Raw genomic sequence first — 17,140 nt, forward strand, 5'->3', positions numbered from 1 at the left:
TGACAATGTCAAGTTCTTTCCTAATATCCTCGTTTTTAATATGATATTGCCATTGATGCCATCTGTTCATGCCTATAATCTTTCTCAGGACTCTCATATCTGTGGTCTCTAGTCTTTGGTCAAGTGTTTCACTTCTGACTCAGCTCTCAGATCCATAAGTTAAAACTGGTTTGAACACTGTCTTGTAAACAGCAAATTTAGTGTTATGACTAATTTCTCTCTTATTCCATATGAATTTATTGAATTGACTTCATACCATAACAGCTTTGCTGATTCTGTTGTCTATTTCTATATTTAATTTACCATCTTCAGTAAAAATCGTGCCTAAGTGCTGAAATGTTTCACTTGTTCCACAGGTTCTCCATTCACAACACAGTTGACATTTTCAATGATTCTGCATATTTTCATTGTCTTTGTCTTTTTATTGCTGACCTTCATACCATATCTATTACAACAGCTATTCAATTTAGTCAGAGAATCTTGCAGACTTGTAGTGGATTTATTTAGAAGTATAACATCATCCGCATAAAGCAAAGAGCTGACATTAACATCTCCAATTTTGATATCATGTTTAATACCACTTTCCTTCATAATGTGATCCATATAGATAATGAATAACAGAGGAATAATATACATCCTTGTCTCACACTAGATTTAACATTAAACCATCTTCCTGTACTTCCTTCAATTCTAACTGCTGACTTACAACTCAAATAAAGACTAAGTATTGCTTGATATAATGCCCCATTGACACCATATAACTGTAGCGTGCTGAATAGCCTCTCTCTTGGCACCTTGACATATTCCATTTCCAAATCGACAAAGCTTAAATACAGATCTTTGTTATATTCCCATGCTTTCTCCACTATTTGTCGTAAAGTGAAAATCTGATCCTGACAGCCTCTATTTGGCCTGAATCCAGCTTGTTCTTCACCAAGCTTTTCTTCCACAATTCTTCTCAACCGTTTCTCAAGTATACTTGCACAGATCTTGCCAGGAACACTCAGTAGTGAAATACCTCTGTAATTCTCACATTCAGTTTTATTTCCCTTTTTATATATGGGTACTATGAGAGCTCTACTCCAATCATCAGGAATTCGTCCCTCTGTCCAGGCTTTCTGAACTATGCAGTGCAGACACTGTAAGACTCTTATACCACCATACTTCAGCATTTCTGGTTGAATATCATCTACTCTTGCTGCCTTTCCACATTTCAAGCCTTTGATGGCTTTTCCTACTTCAAGTATGGATATGTATTCCTGACTGCATGCCTGGTCAGTGTTTGTTACCACTGTGCTGTCATCACTGCTTGTTTCATTTAGCAGTTTTTCAAAGTAATTACTCCATACTTCAAGGATATCTTTTTCTCCTGTTTTCATGTTACCTTTATCATCTCTAACTCCTTTTACAGCACTCTTTCGTCCATTGCTAAGCTTCTTCAATAATATCCAGAATATTTTGCCACCTTCTAGATATTTATTTTCTATATTCTTGCCAAACTCCTTCTATGAGCTAGTTTTACACAGTGTTTAGCATTCTTGCATTTGTCTCTGTATTCTCTAAGAGCACAAGCTGACTTATTTGACAGGAACTTTTGATATGCTTTCTTCTTTTTCTTCACTTCCTCTTTAACTTCCTGTGTCCACCAGGGTGTTCTGATTTTTTTATCCTTGCTGATAACCTCACCACATGCCTCTCTGGCAGAATCAATCAATGTTTTCTTCAGAGTTTGCCACTGAATCTCCAAGGTTTGATTCCTGTTCTCAAACTCTTTCATTTTTTCTTCAATAATCTTTGTGTATTTTAGTCTACAGTTCACATCTGAGAGCTGCTCAACTTTTATTTGCTTTAAAACTTTCTTACATGTTATTCTTTTCAATATGAAATTCAATTTTATCCTGCTCACGACTAAATAGTGATCACTTCCAATTTCAAATCCTCTGTACACTTTAGTGTCCTGCACCAGGGAGAAAACATCACTATCAACAATAACATAGTCAATGAGACTTTTCTTATTCCTTGCCTCTTCTCTCCATGTGAATTTGTGCACATTTTTATGTTGAACATGGTGTTAGTAATAACCAGTCCATGTCCTGAGCAGAAATCCAACAGATATTTGCCATTATTATTAGCTTTGCTCTTTTCTCCAAATTTTCCCAAAATATTTTTGTATGTCTGACAATCATTTCCTACTCTGCTATTTAGATCCCCAACAAGGACCAACTTTTCCTTTTTCATTGTGTCAGTTGCTTTTTCTAAAGCCTCAAAAAATTCCTCCACTTCTACCTTAGTAGAAACTTCTGTGAGACCATAGGCACAAATAAGTCTCATTGTCCAGTTCCCCATTCTCATATTTGCCATTATTATTAGCTTCGCTCTTTTCTCCAAATTTTCCCAAAATATTTTTGTATGTCTCACAATCATTTCCTACTCTGCTATTTAGATCCCCAACAAGGACCAACTTTTCCTTTTTCATTGTGTCAGTTGCTTTTTCTAAAGCCTCAAAAAATTCCTCCACTTCTACCTTAGTAGAAACTTCTGTGAGACCATAGGCACAAATAAGTCTCATTGTCCAGTTCCCCATTCTCATATTTGCCCACAATCAAGAAGATTAGCCTCGTATTTTGTGTTGAATACTATGGCTACTCCTTCTTTTCCTTGATTGTCATTGCCTGAATATAACATTTGTATTTATTGCTCAGAAAGATCTCACCTGTTTTTGTCTTTTTTATTTCAGTTCCCCTATTATGTAGATCTGGTACTTATCTAATTCCTCAGCTAGCTCCATTTCTTTACCATTCAGGCTTCTTATCTTGATAGTACCGATCCTTAACTCTGGTGATGTTGAGTTGGGGTTTGTTTTCAGATTTGTTCCAGTAGCTGATTTTTCGCTGTTCGCCCTGGTTCCCTGGCGAAAACAATGGGGGCCTTGTTTATCCGGGCGACGCCCCAGCCGGCACGAAATCTTGTCATGTTGCACCATCATTTTTTATTTTGGTTTAACCAATAAGAATACAATTTGGTTGGCTAAATCCCAAATTGCCAGCCCATCCTCGTTCGTTCAGTATCCAAATAGAAACCCAACAGGGTGCACCACGAGAAGGTGAGATTGGACATTAGGTCAGAAGCCCTGGTCGGTTCTCTGCATTCCTTTAAAGGCTATGTGGAGGTCTCCTCTCAGTTATACAGCTTAAAGAAACATTATTTAACATATTAAAAGAAAGACAAATACCAAATAATATCCTAAAAGCTATCACAAGTATATATAAAAATAATCAAATACAAATAAGATTAAATCATGAGCTATCAAATACGAGAGAGATAAACCAAGGGGTCCGACAGGGATGTCCCCTCTCAGCAACTCTTTTTAATATCTACTTAAATGAAATAATAATAAAATGGAATAAAAATTTACATCACAGTATTAAACTTTCTCCTACAGTAAACTTAAACACTCTCCTCTTTGCCGATGATCAAATAATAATTACAAATTCTGAAGATAACTTACAGAAAGCTATTTTAGATCTAATTGAGATATCTAAAGATTATGGTATGATAATATCAACAGAAAAATCAAAAACTATGGCCTTTAAAGGACACGATCCAGCAAGAACTAAAATAGTAATAGATAACAAGATCTTAGAACAGGTGAATTCATTTAACTACCTTGGATGTATGATCACGTATGAAAATGAAAAAGATATAAACGTAAAAATTGCAAAATATTTAAAAATAACAGGTGTAATTAACTCTATATTTAAACCAAACCTAGTTCAAAAATAAACCAGACTAAAAATATACAATACATTAGCCCTACCAGTCTTAATGTATGGAAGCGAAATCTGGACAATAAAACAAAAAAACAAAAGATTAACAACAGCAGAAATGAAGTTTATGCAAAAATCTGCAAAGTATGCCCTATTTGATCACAAAAGAAATGAAGAAATTATGAAAGAATTAAACCAAGAACCAGTAATAGAAAAAATTAAAAAATATAAACATAAATGGATGGAACATGTTCAAAGAATGAAAACAGAAAGATTACCAAAACAAGCCTTAAAGTACAAGCCATTAGAAAAAAGAAAAGCAGGATGTCCTCTTAAACGATTCAGTGATGACTTCTAAGGCCGGAACAGGCCATGCTAGGCCTAAATCCTTGATATGCATGATGGTGATGATTTGTGAATATTAGAAGTTGAGACCAGTCTATTTGATGTTGCCAGCCTTCATCAGAGTTTATAGAGAACAAGATGTGGCTGGCGAGAGCGCTGGCTCAAATTCTGTTACAGGATATATCTTTTTTGTGCTCTTCAACACGGAGAAGGATAGATTTATCAGTCTGTCCACAGTAAAGTTTTCCACAATTAAAAATAATCTTGTATACTCCTGGGAACTGAAGATGGTGATGTTTTTCTTTAGGTTGACTAAGAATAGAACGGAGTTCAGGAAAAGTAGAGAAACATGTTTTGATGTTGAACTTTTTTAAAATTTTAGCCAGTTTGGGGGAGAGGGAACTAATGAAAGGCAAGGCGATGTAAGCTCTGGGGGATAGTAGAATCTTCATTATTTAGTTGACGATGGCGAAAAAGAAATTTCGCATATATATAACTTTTATTGCAGATAGAAATGAAAACTCGAAAAAATTTCAAATACACAGAGAATCCTTAATGTCATAATAATATGGATAGGAACCAGCTCCTGAATGTCTTAATTGGAATTTCAAGTGGAATGAAAGGGGAGGGAAAGAGAGAGAGAGTACTTGCTAACTCAAGAGTAATCCAGAGAAAAACATCTGATAAAAATACAGAAACAGAACTGTGTGGGGAAAAAAAAAATAGCGAAATGAATCAGTGCCAGTCATTAAAAAAAAAGTTAATTTCATTAATGATATTTATCCATGAAAGGCTACAAACATGCAGTATAAGAAACAGTTCAAAACTGTTGAGCTTTTCTGAATCCAATCAAGAATTTTTAAGGGTACTATTAAAAACCAGATGAGAGAATGGTATTCAATAGATGGGTGAATTTTTGACCTATAGAGGGTTATCAATTGTTCAAAAGTAAGGTAATGCCTCAGAGAAAGGTTTCTTGGATGCAAGTTCAAGAATCCTAAACTGTGCCCTCCCAAGTGGGCTAAATTGGGTTGTCTTGGCCACTGGGCTGATGATCTTAGAATGTATGCTTCCCAAATTTGTCAAAGTTTGGAAAGTTTTTTTAGAGCTATGAAAGATTCAAGGAATAGTCTTTTGTACTTGCTGTAGTGTAATAAAGTGGTCTTCTTCCAGCATATCCTATGGTGGGTGTCCAAAGCATGGTCAGCAAGTCCTGAGTGGCTGTATTGGTGGAAACAGATGTGGTCTTTGTGTCCGAATATCCTGATATTGGCTGTTTGGCTGTAGTAGGACAGTTTGCAACTGCAAGGGACCTGATATACTTCAGGTTGATCTAGGAGAAGTGGCTGGTCTTTGGTGGAGCAGATAAGAAATGCCAATTTCTTATGTGGTTTGTAACTGGTTGTCAGGTCATATTTCCTTAGGATTTTTGTTAATTTTTCACGTGTACTCTGCATATATGAAATGGTGATAAATTTAGAGTAATCTCACAGCTATGAAAGGAGAGAGGGAGTTTCATGTTGGAGGCTTAATGGATTGTATACAGCACTCAAAGGATTAAAAACAGAATTTAATTCTTCCTATATTTCGTCGTCAATGAGACATCTTCAGGGATTACAAAAAAACTAATGTAACATAAAAACAAATAACAAACAATACTAAGCCCAACCACGTGGGAGATACTAAAGTCCTATCTAGGTAGAGCACCCTCTAAGGGCAGTAGTAGGTGGCCTGGAATGTAAAGTGGGACCTATGGTGGTGATAAGCGTTTCCCAAATCTTAGGAAGCTTAATGTAACCATATTTGTTAAGATTTGATTGATTCCTGAGAGCTGCTGCTGATTCTAAGAATAGTCTTTCTCTTTTGAATTTGCTGTGGTGGAGCATGGTGGTTTTTCTCCATGAGATCCTGTGGGTTGTATCCAAGACATGGTCAGCCAAGCCTGACTGACCATAGTCGTGCTTGCAGATGTATGACTTATGTTCCTCCAGACAGATAGCAGCTGATCTGCCTGTGTGTCCAAAGTAGGCCAGTTTACAGGAATGGGATACTTTATAGACTCCAGGCACTGAGAGAGGAGGGAGCTGATCTTTTGTAGAGCAGATGAGGGTAGCAAGTTTGCGATGGGGCTTAAATGCTATGTGTAGGTTGTATTTTTTAAAATCTTGGATATTTTTTCAGATGTGCCACAGATGTAGGGTATGGTGACGGCATTTCTAAACTTTTTTTGAAGAGAAGACCAGGGAATGGGGGAGGAACTGATTATTTTTCTAATGCTGTGATCACTGTAGCCATTGGAGAGGAAAGTGTTGTGTATGTGGTCAAGCTCAGTTGTAAGGGCAGTTCCACTGGAACAAAGATTGTGGGCTCTCTTGGTAAGAGTTTTAATAATGCCATATTGTTGAGCAGGGTGGTGGTCGGAGCATTTGTGGATGTATCTGCCTGTGTGCGTGGGTTTTTTATATACCATGAAGGAAAGTGTACCGTTGGGGAGGCATGTAACTAAGGTGTCTAGGAAGGTTAAGCAATTGTTCTTTTCCTTTTCCATTGTGAACTGGATTCTTGGATGTAGGCTGTTGAGGTGACTGAGGAAGGCTTCTAATGTGTCTGGGCCATGAGACCAAATAGAGAACATGTCATCTACATATCTTAGCCAGATGGAAGGTTTGAGAGGGGGGGCTGAGTCTAAGGCTCGTTTTTCAAAATCTTCCATATAAAAATTGGCAAGGGGGGGGGACCCATGGCTGTTCCTTCTATCTGCTTCCAAGAAAAATAACCAGAATAGATGGCAAAGGAAAAGAGATCTAAGAAGTCAGAAGGAAAAACATTTTTTAAGAGTGTTAAGGTATCAATTAAGGGAATATTGGTAAACAATGAGATGTCAAAGCTTACCAATATGTCTATGTTATTTAAGATTAAATTTTCTACGAGGGTTTTTGAAATGGGTAGAGTTTTTTATATAGGATGTGGAAAGTCCATTGAGGGGGGGGGGTCAGAGAGTTGGCCAGCTGTTTTGACAGTTTGTAGCAAGGTGAGTTAGTGGCATCTACTATAGGTCTTAGAGGGAAATTGGATTTGTGGATTTTTGGTAAACCATATATTCGGGGGGGGATGGGAACGGAAAGGTTCGAGTTTTTTCGCGATTTCCGGGGGCCAGGAAGACAATTTTTTTAAGCAAGTTTTTTTAACTTGTGTTTTTGTGGGGTCATGTTCTAGTGGGATGTGTGTCTTGGATACAACCCACAGGATCTCATGGAGAAAAACCACCATGCTCCACAGCAAATTCAAAAGAGAAAGACTATTCTTAGAATCAGCAGCAGCTCTCAGGAATCAACCAAATCTTAACAAATATGGTTGCATTAAGCTTCCTAATATAGGATGTGGGAAACGCTTATCACCAGAGGTCTCACTTTACATTCCAGGCCACCTACAACCTACAACACTAAAGTCCTATCTAGGTGGAGCACCCCTTAGGGGCTCTACCTAGATAGGACTTTAGTGTCTCCCATGTGGTTGGGCTTAGTATTGTTTGTTATTTGTTTTTATGTTACATTAGTTTTTTTGTAATCCCTGAAGATGTCTCATTGACTGAGACGAAATATAGGAAGAATTAAATTCTGTTTTTAATCCTTTCTGAGTGCCGTATGCAATCCATTAAAGCCTCCAACATGATGTTCTCACACCACTTAAGCCTCTACACACGGAGGGAGGGAGTGGGGTTAATTTGTGAATTGTCTCCTCCTTATTCACCAAATGTCTCACTCAAAGATATCATCCAAGCCAAATTTCCTCCTGATATTTCAGTTCACCATGAACTCAGGCTATTTCGTATGACAAGGACAATTCTACAAACAGATAAGAGGGGCTCTTCATTCTCTCCATCCCTGGCTAACTTCTTTATGGAGACCTTTGAAGAAAGGTTTAAACTCTGTCCCAAGTAAACCCACTGTCTGGCTATGCTACATGGATGAAGTGTTCTCCATTAGAAGAAAAAGCCAAAAGAACAGCAGTCTCCCTTTCATAGACACTCTGATTACATACCAGCCTGATGGATCCCTGGCGTTCTCCATTTACAGAAAATGTACACGTACAGGTAGATACATTCACCAGCAGCCCCCCCCCCCTCAACAACATGGGATTATAAAAATTCTATATAACAGGGAAATTAATCAGTTCAGATAACAATGATCTAACTACTGAACTTGACTATATCCTTTACACCTTACCCAATAGTAGGACAGTTTGCAACTGCAAGAGACCTAGTATACTCCATGACCTCACAACCAGTTACAAAACACTTAAGAAATCGGTATCTCTTACCTGCTCCACCAAAGACCAGTCACTTTCCCTAGACTAACCTGGAGTATACTAGGTCTCTTGCAGTTGCAAACTGTCCTACTACAGCCAAATAGGTAAGACAGCCAACATCAGGATATCCGAACACAAGGACTACATCTGGTTCCACCATCACAGCCACTCAGGACTTGCTGACCATGCTTTGGACCTCCACCACAGTAAATGCTGGAAGAAGGCAATTTTATTACACTACAGCAAGTACAACTATGAAAGACTATTCCTTGAATCTGCTCAGCTCTAAAAAACTTTCCAAACCTCGACCAATTTGGATGCATGAGACTGCCCCAAAATACGTTCTAAGATCATCAGCCCAACAGCCAAGATAATCCAATTTAGCCAACTAATGGGCACTCTTTAGGACTCTAGAATCGACTTCTGTTGCCTTTCTTCAGCCTCATTTGCTTAGTGTGAGTGCATGCGTACACATATTGTTTTGTGATCCCTGAAGATGGCAATGTAATATTGTCGAAATATAGGTAGTTATTAAAGTTTTTATAATTAATTATCTAGTTTACGTTTTCATTTCCTAAAAAAATCCGAACCTATGTCTAACCAATGTATAAGCTTATCTACAAGAATTTGTGCCATGTGCCATACCTTATTATTAAAATACTCTGAACCAGAGCTAGTTGTTGGAAGTTTTTTTCACTTGGTTATAAATTAAATTACAGATGCAGCGTAAGCAAACAAAGTTTATGTGAAGTATCTTCACGACTAGATTAGTTGTATATAGAGGCTAATGACTTCACATGTCTAATGACTATACGAGACTAGCTAATTCATATTATGGTTAAATCTCACAAATATAACATGATATACTTTATCTGAAATTTTGACAAAAATATTACGACTTAAGTTACATGTATAAAAATCAAGTGGATATTAAATTCAGCATTATTTCAAAGTCAAAGCAGAAACTATCAAGTTTCATATGAAATTTAACCAGAGAGTTATGGGAATCATTCGTCGGCATTTACAAGTTGCCCTAGGCGGACCTTATAGGAGACGCAATCGCTATGCCCAAGTGTCCATATATTCGCCTCCTATTGGCTCTTTATTTTAGCAAATACTTTTACGCACCAACCGAGAGCTTGTTTATGAAAAATAAACCTCTACGACATTTCAAGTTCCTTAGTATTGAAAGAGTTTTTTTGCTCTCTTAAGGTTTCTGCCTGGTCTTTGATGAAAACTAACCAGTTAGAAACTGCTGTCAGGCCAGTGAAATCTTATCAAAACAGACCAACAGTAAGCGAACATACGGATTGTGTCTCTTATAAGATCCCGCTAGGGCAACTTATAAATACTGGCGAGTGTATTCCTGTACTCTCTGACTTATTTTGATATCTGTCAATCAGCCATTCTTTTATCCATAATATTTTATAATCCAGATCAAACATTCTCCAATTTATGCAACAGTCTTCCATGCGATATTCTCACAAAAGCCTTAGCATAATCCAAAAGTACAAAAGGTGTATCCATTCCCTTGTCTAACTCAAGTGGTAGCATTATTATAGAATGTGAGCATGTTGCTCAAACATGACATTCCCTCAGTAAACCCATGCTGTTCATTGCAAAGCGTAGTTTCTCTGTCAATCCATTTCAGAATGTGAGCCCCCCCCCACCAACTTTTCCAAATCTGCACTGTCACTCCTAAGATACTGATTGGTCGATAGTTGGCTACATCAGTTCTTTGCACCATTCTTGTGCAATGGGATTATCATACATTCTTTCCACTCCTGCAGAATCTTCCCTGTTCTGATACTCAAATTATATAGTCTAGTTAAAGGAATATCCAGTTCAGCTGAACACTCTTTCAGCCTGAGATGATATCCCATTGGGCCCTACTGCTGAATTCTTATTCAGTTTGTGCAACAACTCTAATACCTACTCCTCATACACCTGAGTTTCTTCATCCATTAAGCTCAACATTGTATATGCCAGTTTTTGATAGCTTTTAGCAAAATGGACACTCATTAGTTGAACAACCTCTTCTGCATCTATCACCCTCACACCACCTACATTCAGTAAAGTTATTCTTTCATATTCATTCTTTCTTTTACTTCCAGTGAATCAACAGAATACTTTGGGGTTAGGTCTAGCTTGCAGAGCCAGTTTCTTTTCATACTCAGATCTAGCTTTCTGTACAACAGTTGTAACTCTTCTGTCGTGCTGCTTATAATTTTCATAACAGACATCATCCTTATGCACATGGTATTCCTTCGACATCATCCTTTTCTTACGAATCTCTTGCTTGATAAGATTGCACATCCATTTGACTCCTATCCTATTTATTCTTTGAACTCTCGAGATACATTCCGATATTGCATGATTTAAGAATTTTTTAAATGTTTCCTACACACTATAGATATTCTTCCCATCCAGCAACCGATACCATTGCAATGAACTCAGTACACCCCTCAGTTGGTCATAATTTTCTGCTTTGTAGTTCAGCATGTCACCTTTTCTGAATGGAACATTCATAATCTTAGCTACTCCCCAAGTGAGTACCACATGATCACTGTCACCAACTGGTGGAAGAATAGTTATGGCTTTAAGTGAAACACCCTCTGACACTATAATCAAATCTAACACTCTTCGACCTCAAGTTCCTTCTGTCATATGCTGCTTGAGAAAGTTGTTTTGCAACAGCTCAATAAATCCAGTTTCATTTTTCTCATGAGAATTTGTTGCTAACCAATCAATGTTTTGGATAATTAAATCTCCCATTATGATTACTCTTTTCGCACCCATCGTCTTTATTTGGTGATACATTCACTAGAAACCAACCCACTTCACTAACAACAATAACCATTATGTATTTGATCTTGTTAGATTCCAACTCACTCCTGATGGCTTCACACTCACTGCCATATGAAAAACTGTTACTAGTATTACAATCTTAGGTTGCAACACTAACTGGATTCATGTCATCCAATATCATTAGCAGCATGCCCCCTCCTCCTCTCTTATCCATCCTTCCTAAAAATACTGCAACCTTCACACTCAATATCAGTTAATATGTCTGATTCTGATAGTCAGGTCTCACTAATGCCTACAATCTGAGGTCCAAACATATTGACCAAGGCAACAAACTCTACCCCATTGCTTCTGATACTCCTAGCATTCATATATAGATATAATAAGTTATCTGCATGTTCTTTTGTATATTCTTATCTATAGTCTGTGTGACACAGTTGGACAACTTGCAGATCTCTGTTCTTCTCTAGTTCCTTATATATGCAGACATCTTTATGCATGTTGAAAGTTTATTTTTCACTTGGTTAGAGTATAATAAATTTAGTTTAATCCTTTATCCAAGTGTGAGCAAACAAAGTTTGTGCCTGAAAGTATCTTCAGGACTAGGGTAAGGTGGTACAACACCAGGACAACTCGTTGCAAAGGTGGAGCAAGCTACCAACACTCCTGTCTCAGTATCTCCTATAATGCAAAACACATCTCCTTGCAGATATGTCTAATGTTATGCAGTAAGGGAAGGGCCACTACCCAGACTAGTTTCGACCTTTATTGAGGTCTCTTCAGTGGGAGCCAGGCCCAAGCTGAGATACCAGGCAGAAGCATCCGCAGGTCATCTCTACCTATAGAAGTTGCCAAATGGTGTGCCACCCTTTTTTTAATAAATTACTCTGGATTTAGAGAAAGCTGTTGAAAGTTTATTTTTCACTTGGTTAGAGTATTAAATTTAGTTTAATCCTTTATCCAAGTGTGAGCAAACAAAGTTTGCGCCTGAAAGTATCTTCAGGACTAGGGTAAGGTGGTACAACACCAGGGCAACTTGTTGCAAAGGTGGAGCAAGTTACCAACCTCAATAAAGGTCGAAACTAGTCTGGGTAGTGGCCCTTCCCTTAATGCATAACATTAGACATATCCACAAGGAGATGTGTTTGCATTATAGGAGATACTGAGACAGGAGTGTTGGTAGCTTGCTCCACCTTTGCAACGAGTTGCCCTGGTGTTGTACCACCTTACCCTAGTCCTGAAGATACTTTCAGGCGCAAACTTTGTTTGCTCACACTTGGATAAAGGATTAAGCTAAATTTATTATATCTTTATGCATATTTGATAGGTCCAAAACAGATATAGACAAAAAAAAATCAATTTACCATCTCTTACCCACACATTCTTAATTGCATCACTTGCTCTCTTTTGCTTTGCCTTATTGGTCAAGTGGCTGTTTATACTGATGGATACCAGCTTTAGTTGCTCATCAGACTAGCTATTCTTTCTGAGGTGCACTGGATATAGGAACTAGCAATGTGTTACTGTTATTTATATGTTGAGAGGACTGTGGAAAGGCAGGAGGAACAAGTATTTTAATTTTTTTTTAGGCACTGTGAACATTATATAGGATGAAACAAATAAAGGTAAATTTAACTGTTAAGGAAGGATGGGTCATTAGAGGTTGACTATGTTAACAAGAATTTTTATAATACTGTATGTTTGGGGGGGGGGGGGTTATGATGGAAAAGTCAATGTATCTACCTGTGTGGGTGAGTTTCTGTAAACTGAGAAAGATGGTGTACTGCTGGAAAGATGTGCGATTAAACTACCTAGAAGGGTGGCTTAAGGGTCAAAGCTATATAACTGAGAGGAGACTATCATAGTCTCCTCTCAGTTAGCCTTTAAAGGAATGCGAAGAACCGACCAAGGCTTATGACCTAATGTCCAATCCTCACCTTCTCATGGTGCACCCTGTTAGGTATCAACCTGGATACTAAACAAACGAGGATGGGCTGGCAATTTAGAATTTAGCCAACCAAATTGTATTCTTATTGGCTTAAACAAAATATAAAATGATGGTACAGCATGACAGAATTTCATGCTGGCTGGGGCATTGCCCGGTTAAACAAGGACCCTGTTGTTTACACCAGGGAACTAGCACAAACGCAAAAGTCAGCTACTAGAACAAATCCTGAAACATACCCAAACTCAACCTCATCAGATTTCAAGATCGGTACTATCAACATAAGAAGCCTGAATGGCAAAGAAATGGAGCTAGCTGAGAAACTGAATAAGTACCAGATCAACATAATAGGGGTGACTGAAACAAAAAAAGGCAAAATCTGGCGAGATTTTTCTGAGCAATAAATACAAAATGTTATATTCAAACAATGACAATCAGGGAATAGAAGGTGTAGCTATAGTACTGAACACAAAATACAAGGCTAATCATCTTCAATGACAAGCAATATCAAGTAGAGTGATGTGGGCAAATATCAGAATGGGAAACTGGACAATGAAACTTATTTGTGCCTATGGTCCCACAGAAGGTTCTACTATGGTAGAAGTGGAGGAATTTTTTGAGACTTTAGAGAAAGTAACTGACACAATGAAAAAGGAAAAGCTGGTTCTTGTTGGGGATCTAAATAGCAGAATAGGAAATGATTGTCAGACATACAAAAATATTTGGGAAAATTTGGAGAAAAGAGCAAAGCTAATAATAATGGCAAATACCTGTTGGATTTCTGTTCAGGACATGGAATTACAGAGATATTTCCCTATTGAGTGTTCCTGGTAAGATTTATGCAAGTATACTTGAGAAACGATTGAGAAGAATTGTGGAAGAAAAGCTGGATTCAGGCCAAATAGAGGCTGTCAGGATCTGATCTTCACTTTACGACAAATAGTTGAGAAATTATGGGAATATAACAAAGATCTGTATTTAAGTTTTGTAGATCTGGAAAAGGCATATGACAAAATGCCAAGAGAAAAGCTATTCAAAACGCTACAGTTATATGGTGTCAATGAGGAATTATATCAAACAATACTTAGTCTTTGAGTTGTATGTCAGCAGTTAGAATTGCAGGAAGTACAGGAAGATGATGTTATACTTCTAAATAAATCCTCTACAAGTCTGCAAGATTCTCTGACTAAACTGAATAGCTGTTGTAATAGATATGGTATGAAGGTCAGCAATAAAAAGACAAAGACAATGAAAATAGGCAGAAGCATTGAAAATATCAACTGCATTGTGAATGGAGAACCTACAGAACAAGTAAAACATTTCAGCTACTTAGGCACGATTTTTAATGAAAATGGTAAACGAAATATGGAAATAGACAACAGAATCAACAAAGCTGGTATGGTAGGAAGTCAACTGAATAAATTTATATGGAATAAGAGAGAAATTAGTCAAAATACTAAATTGGCTATATACTAGACAGTGTTTAAATCAATTTTAACTTATGGATCTGAGAGCTGGGTTAGAAATAAAACACGATAAAGACTAGAGACCACAGATATGAGAGTCCTGGAAAAGATTAGAGACATGAACAGATGGCATCAGTGGCATAAAGTGCTGGTGCAAAGGGAGACATCTGAATAGAAAATGAATGAGAAGGCCTGAAAATATGCAAGCTGCTAAAATAAGCACCCATAATTCTATCACTATCTGATTTATAATAAGTCCTGTACCAAGAGGAAAAAAAAAATGTCCGTGCGGTTAGCCTAGTGGTTTTGCGCTTTGCAACCATATGCCTGGGGAAGGAGTGTCCTAGGTTCGATTCCCGTCAACGACGTGAGGAGCTCAAGGATCTTCCTCAGCCATAGCCAAGTTAGCTGGTCTTGGGCATGGGCAGCAGTGTTTTTTCCTCCAGTTTATCTGGTATTTTTCATCCCGCAAGCAGGCAAACCAGTCCAAGGACACGCATGGATTACAATCAGGAATACTGACCCAGCCATAGGTCTGAATCGTCAGCCTATGCCGGTTCCGGAGCCCGGATAAAATTTGTAGGTCTAGATGGTACAGTGAACTCCCGGATAAAGGCGGAACGTTGTATCATCACACGGAATTTATTTATTTATTTATGAGAAAATAATTTTTTCTTTTTGTCTAAACTTCTGTGGCTACACCATCTCTCTTATTTAATCCTCCAACTGCCCAACACTACTGTCATTAACACAGAGCACCCTCTGCCATCCACAACTAGTATATATTGCCTATAAATTGCATATATTCTCATGGCTGCTTTGACTGTATGTGGGATGAAAAATTGAAGTTTCTAGGGGGGGGGGCTGCTACCCTCCTCCATATGGGATCGGCTAACTCATCTTCAATTGAAATAGCCCATATAATAAAGATTCCTCTCATTACGATGCGAATTAAACTCACTTTTTTCTAATTGATGGATGCAATGTACCATCATTCAACTGCATTACGGAGGCATTTAATTAAATGCATACAACGCATACAATATAAAATGCAATATAACACACACACACACACACAATGCACAAACCATACAAATTTATTAAATCTGCTTGCATCAAGATTAGTTTTACAATAAACACTCAAAAAAATTTCAAATATGCACTGGAAACAATTCATTTATCTACTTAATATAAAGCATATAAAAATATATATGTTTTATATCCACATTTTTACAATATCACACAAATATGAGTAAAATGGATTCTGCATCCATATATTCAAATATTTCAATGTAGTAAATATTCATACATATAATACCCACTCTGATAAAACAGTGAAAATATGGAAGGCAGTACAGCAGCCAGATCCATAATGAGGCTCACATTTGACATGGGTTAATATGAAGTCAAATTGCAGTTACACTAGCAGCTATTTTTAGATCTTTACATTTCAGTGATGTAGATAATGTCCAGTATACTAAATATTTTTTCAAGTGTATTTTCTAGAATATAACCAGATTAGCAGATTAAAGAGCCTGTGCAACTGGTACTTCAAAAAATGTATAAAGTACGAGGACACATTTTGGATGCATGAAACATTATTTTCATTTTTGTTATTTTTCGAATTAATAAAAATTACATACATCTAAAATTCACATTTGTTTAGTTTCTTGAAGAAAATCAATTTAAAAAAAAAAAAAAAAAAAATATATATATATATATTTAGAATATTTTACCACAGATTATCTTATTCAAATCCATAAAATTATGCATACCTGTAAAATTATACCATCAGGGAATCGAATACGAATTAGAGAGTAATTGTATCTTCTCGATTCTTTTATTTCATCCCTTTCTCTCATAGCTTTTGTTCTTAACTGTAAGTTTAGTTCAGCAGTCTCACTTCTGTGAAAGTAAAAATTTCACTTACTTTTGGATATTTTACTTTAGCAGATCATCCTACCTCATTCTTTCAGAATTAGGTGGATGAGGAATCAATCAGAAAATAGATAATTATAATGAACTTCAAATATTAACATGAAAAAATTATAATAAATATCATATGATTACATAGCCTTTCTACCAGGGCCGGCCATCTCAGGGGTGCAGTGGGTGCAATGCACCCGGGCCCCATGTTCGAGTGGGCACAGTCGGTACACATTTGTGGAAACGTATTTTTTATTTTATTTTTTTTTCTTCTTCTAATTTTGCTTATAACTAAAGGGATTTCATCAACAGGATTTTAGGACCTCCAGTAATAATACCTTTGTGTTTCTCTATTATATTAGTGTTTTGTGTTCAGTAAACGTTATGTTAACCTGTTATATTTCGAATATGTTTTTTTTTTGTTTTCTTGTGCCAAAATCATTTGCAAGTAAGAGGTTTTACAATACGTTTATTTCGAATCCTTTAATTTTTACCTTTGAAAAATATTTTAGGGCCCCAAAAGGTTTCTTGCACCTGGGCCCCTTTATAGAGAAGGCTGGTCCTGCTTTCTACCAATA

General features: G+C 37.0%; 1 protein-coding gene across 1 annotated transcript in view; it reads right to left on the bottom strand.

Annotated features, from left to right (window-relative positions):
• The window catches only part of Gint3 (GDI interacting protein 3), a 115,237-nt gene that overhangs the window by 6,857 nt on the left and 91,240 nt on the right, over positions 1 to 17,140 (bottom strand). Inside the window, exon 6 of the mRNA XM_090393213.1 lies at positions 16,412 to 16,541. Within this exon, the coding sequence (XP_090249339.1) occupies positions 16,412 to 16,541 (130 nt within the window). The remainder of the gene's footprint in view (positions 1 to 16,411; positions 16,542 to 17,140) is intronic.

This window comes from Typopeltis vanoorti, chromosome 5, assembly GCF_054136105.1.
Source record: "Typopeltis vanoorti isolate ZY-2024b chromosome 5, IOZ_Tvanoo_1.0, whole genome shotgun sequence".
NCBI classification, from domain to species: Eukaryota; Metazoa; Arthropoda; class Arachnida; order Uropygi; family Thelyphonidae; genus Typopeltis; species Typopeltis vanoorti.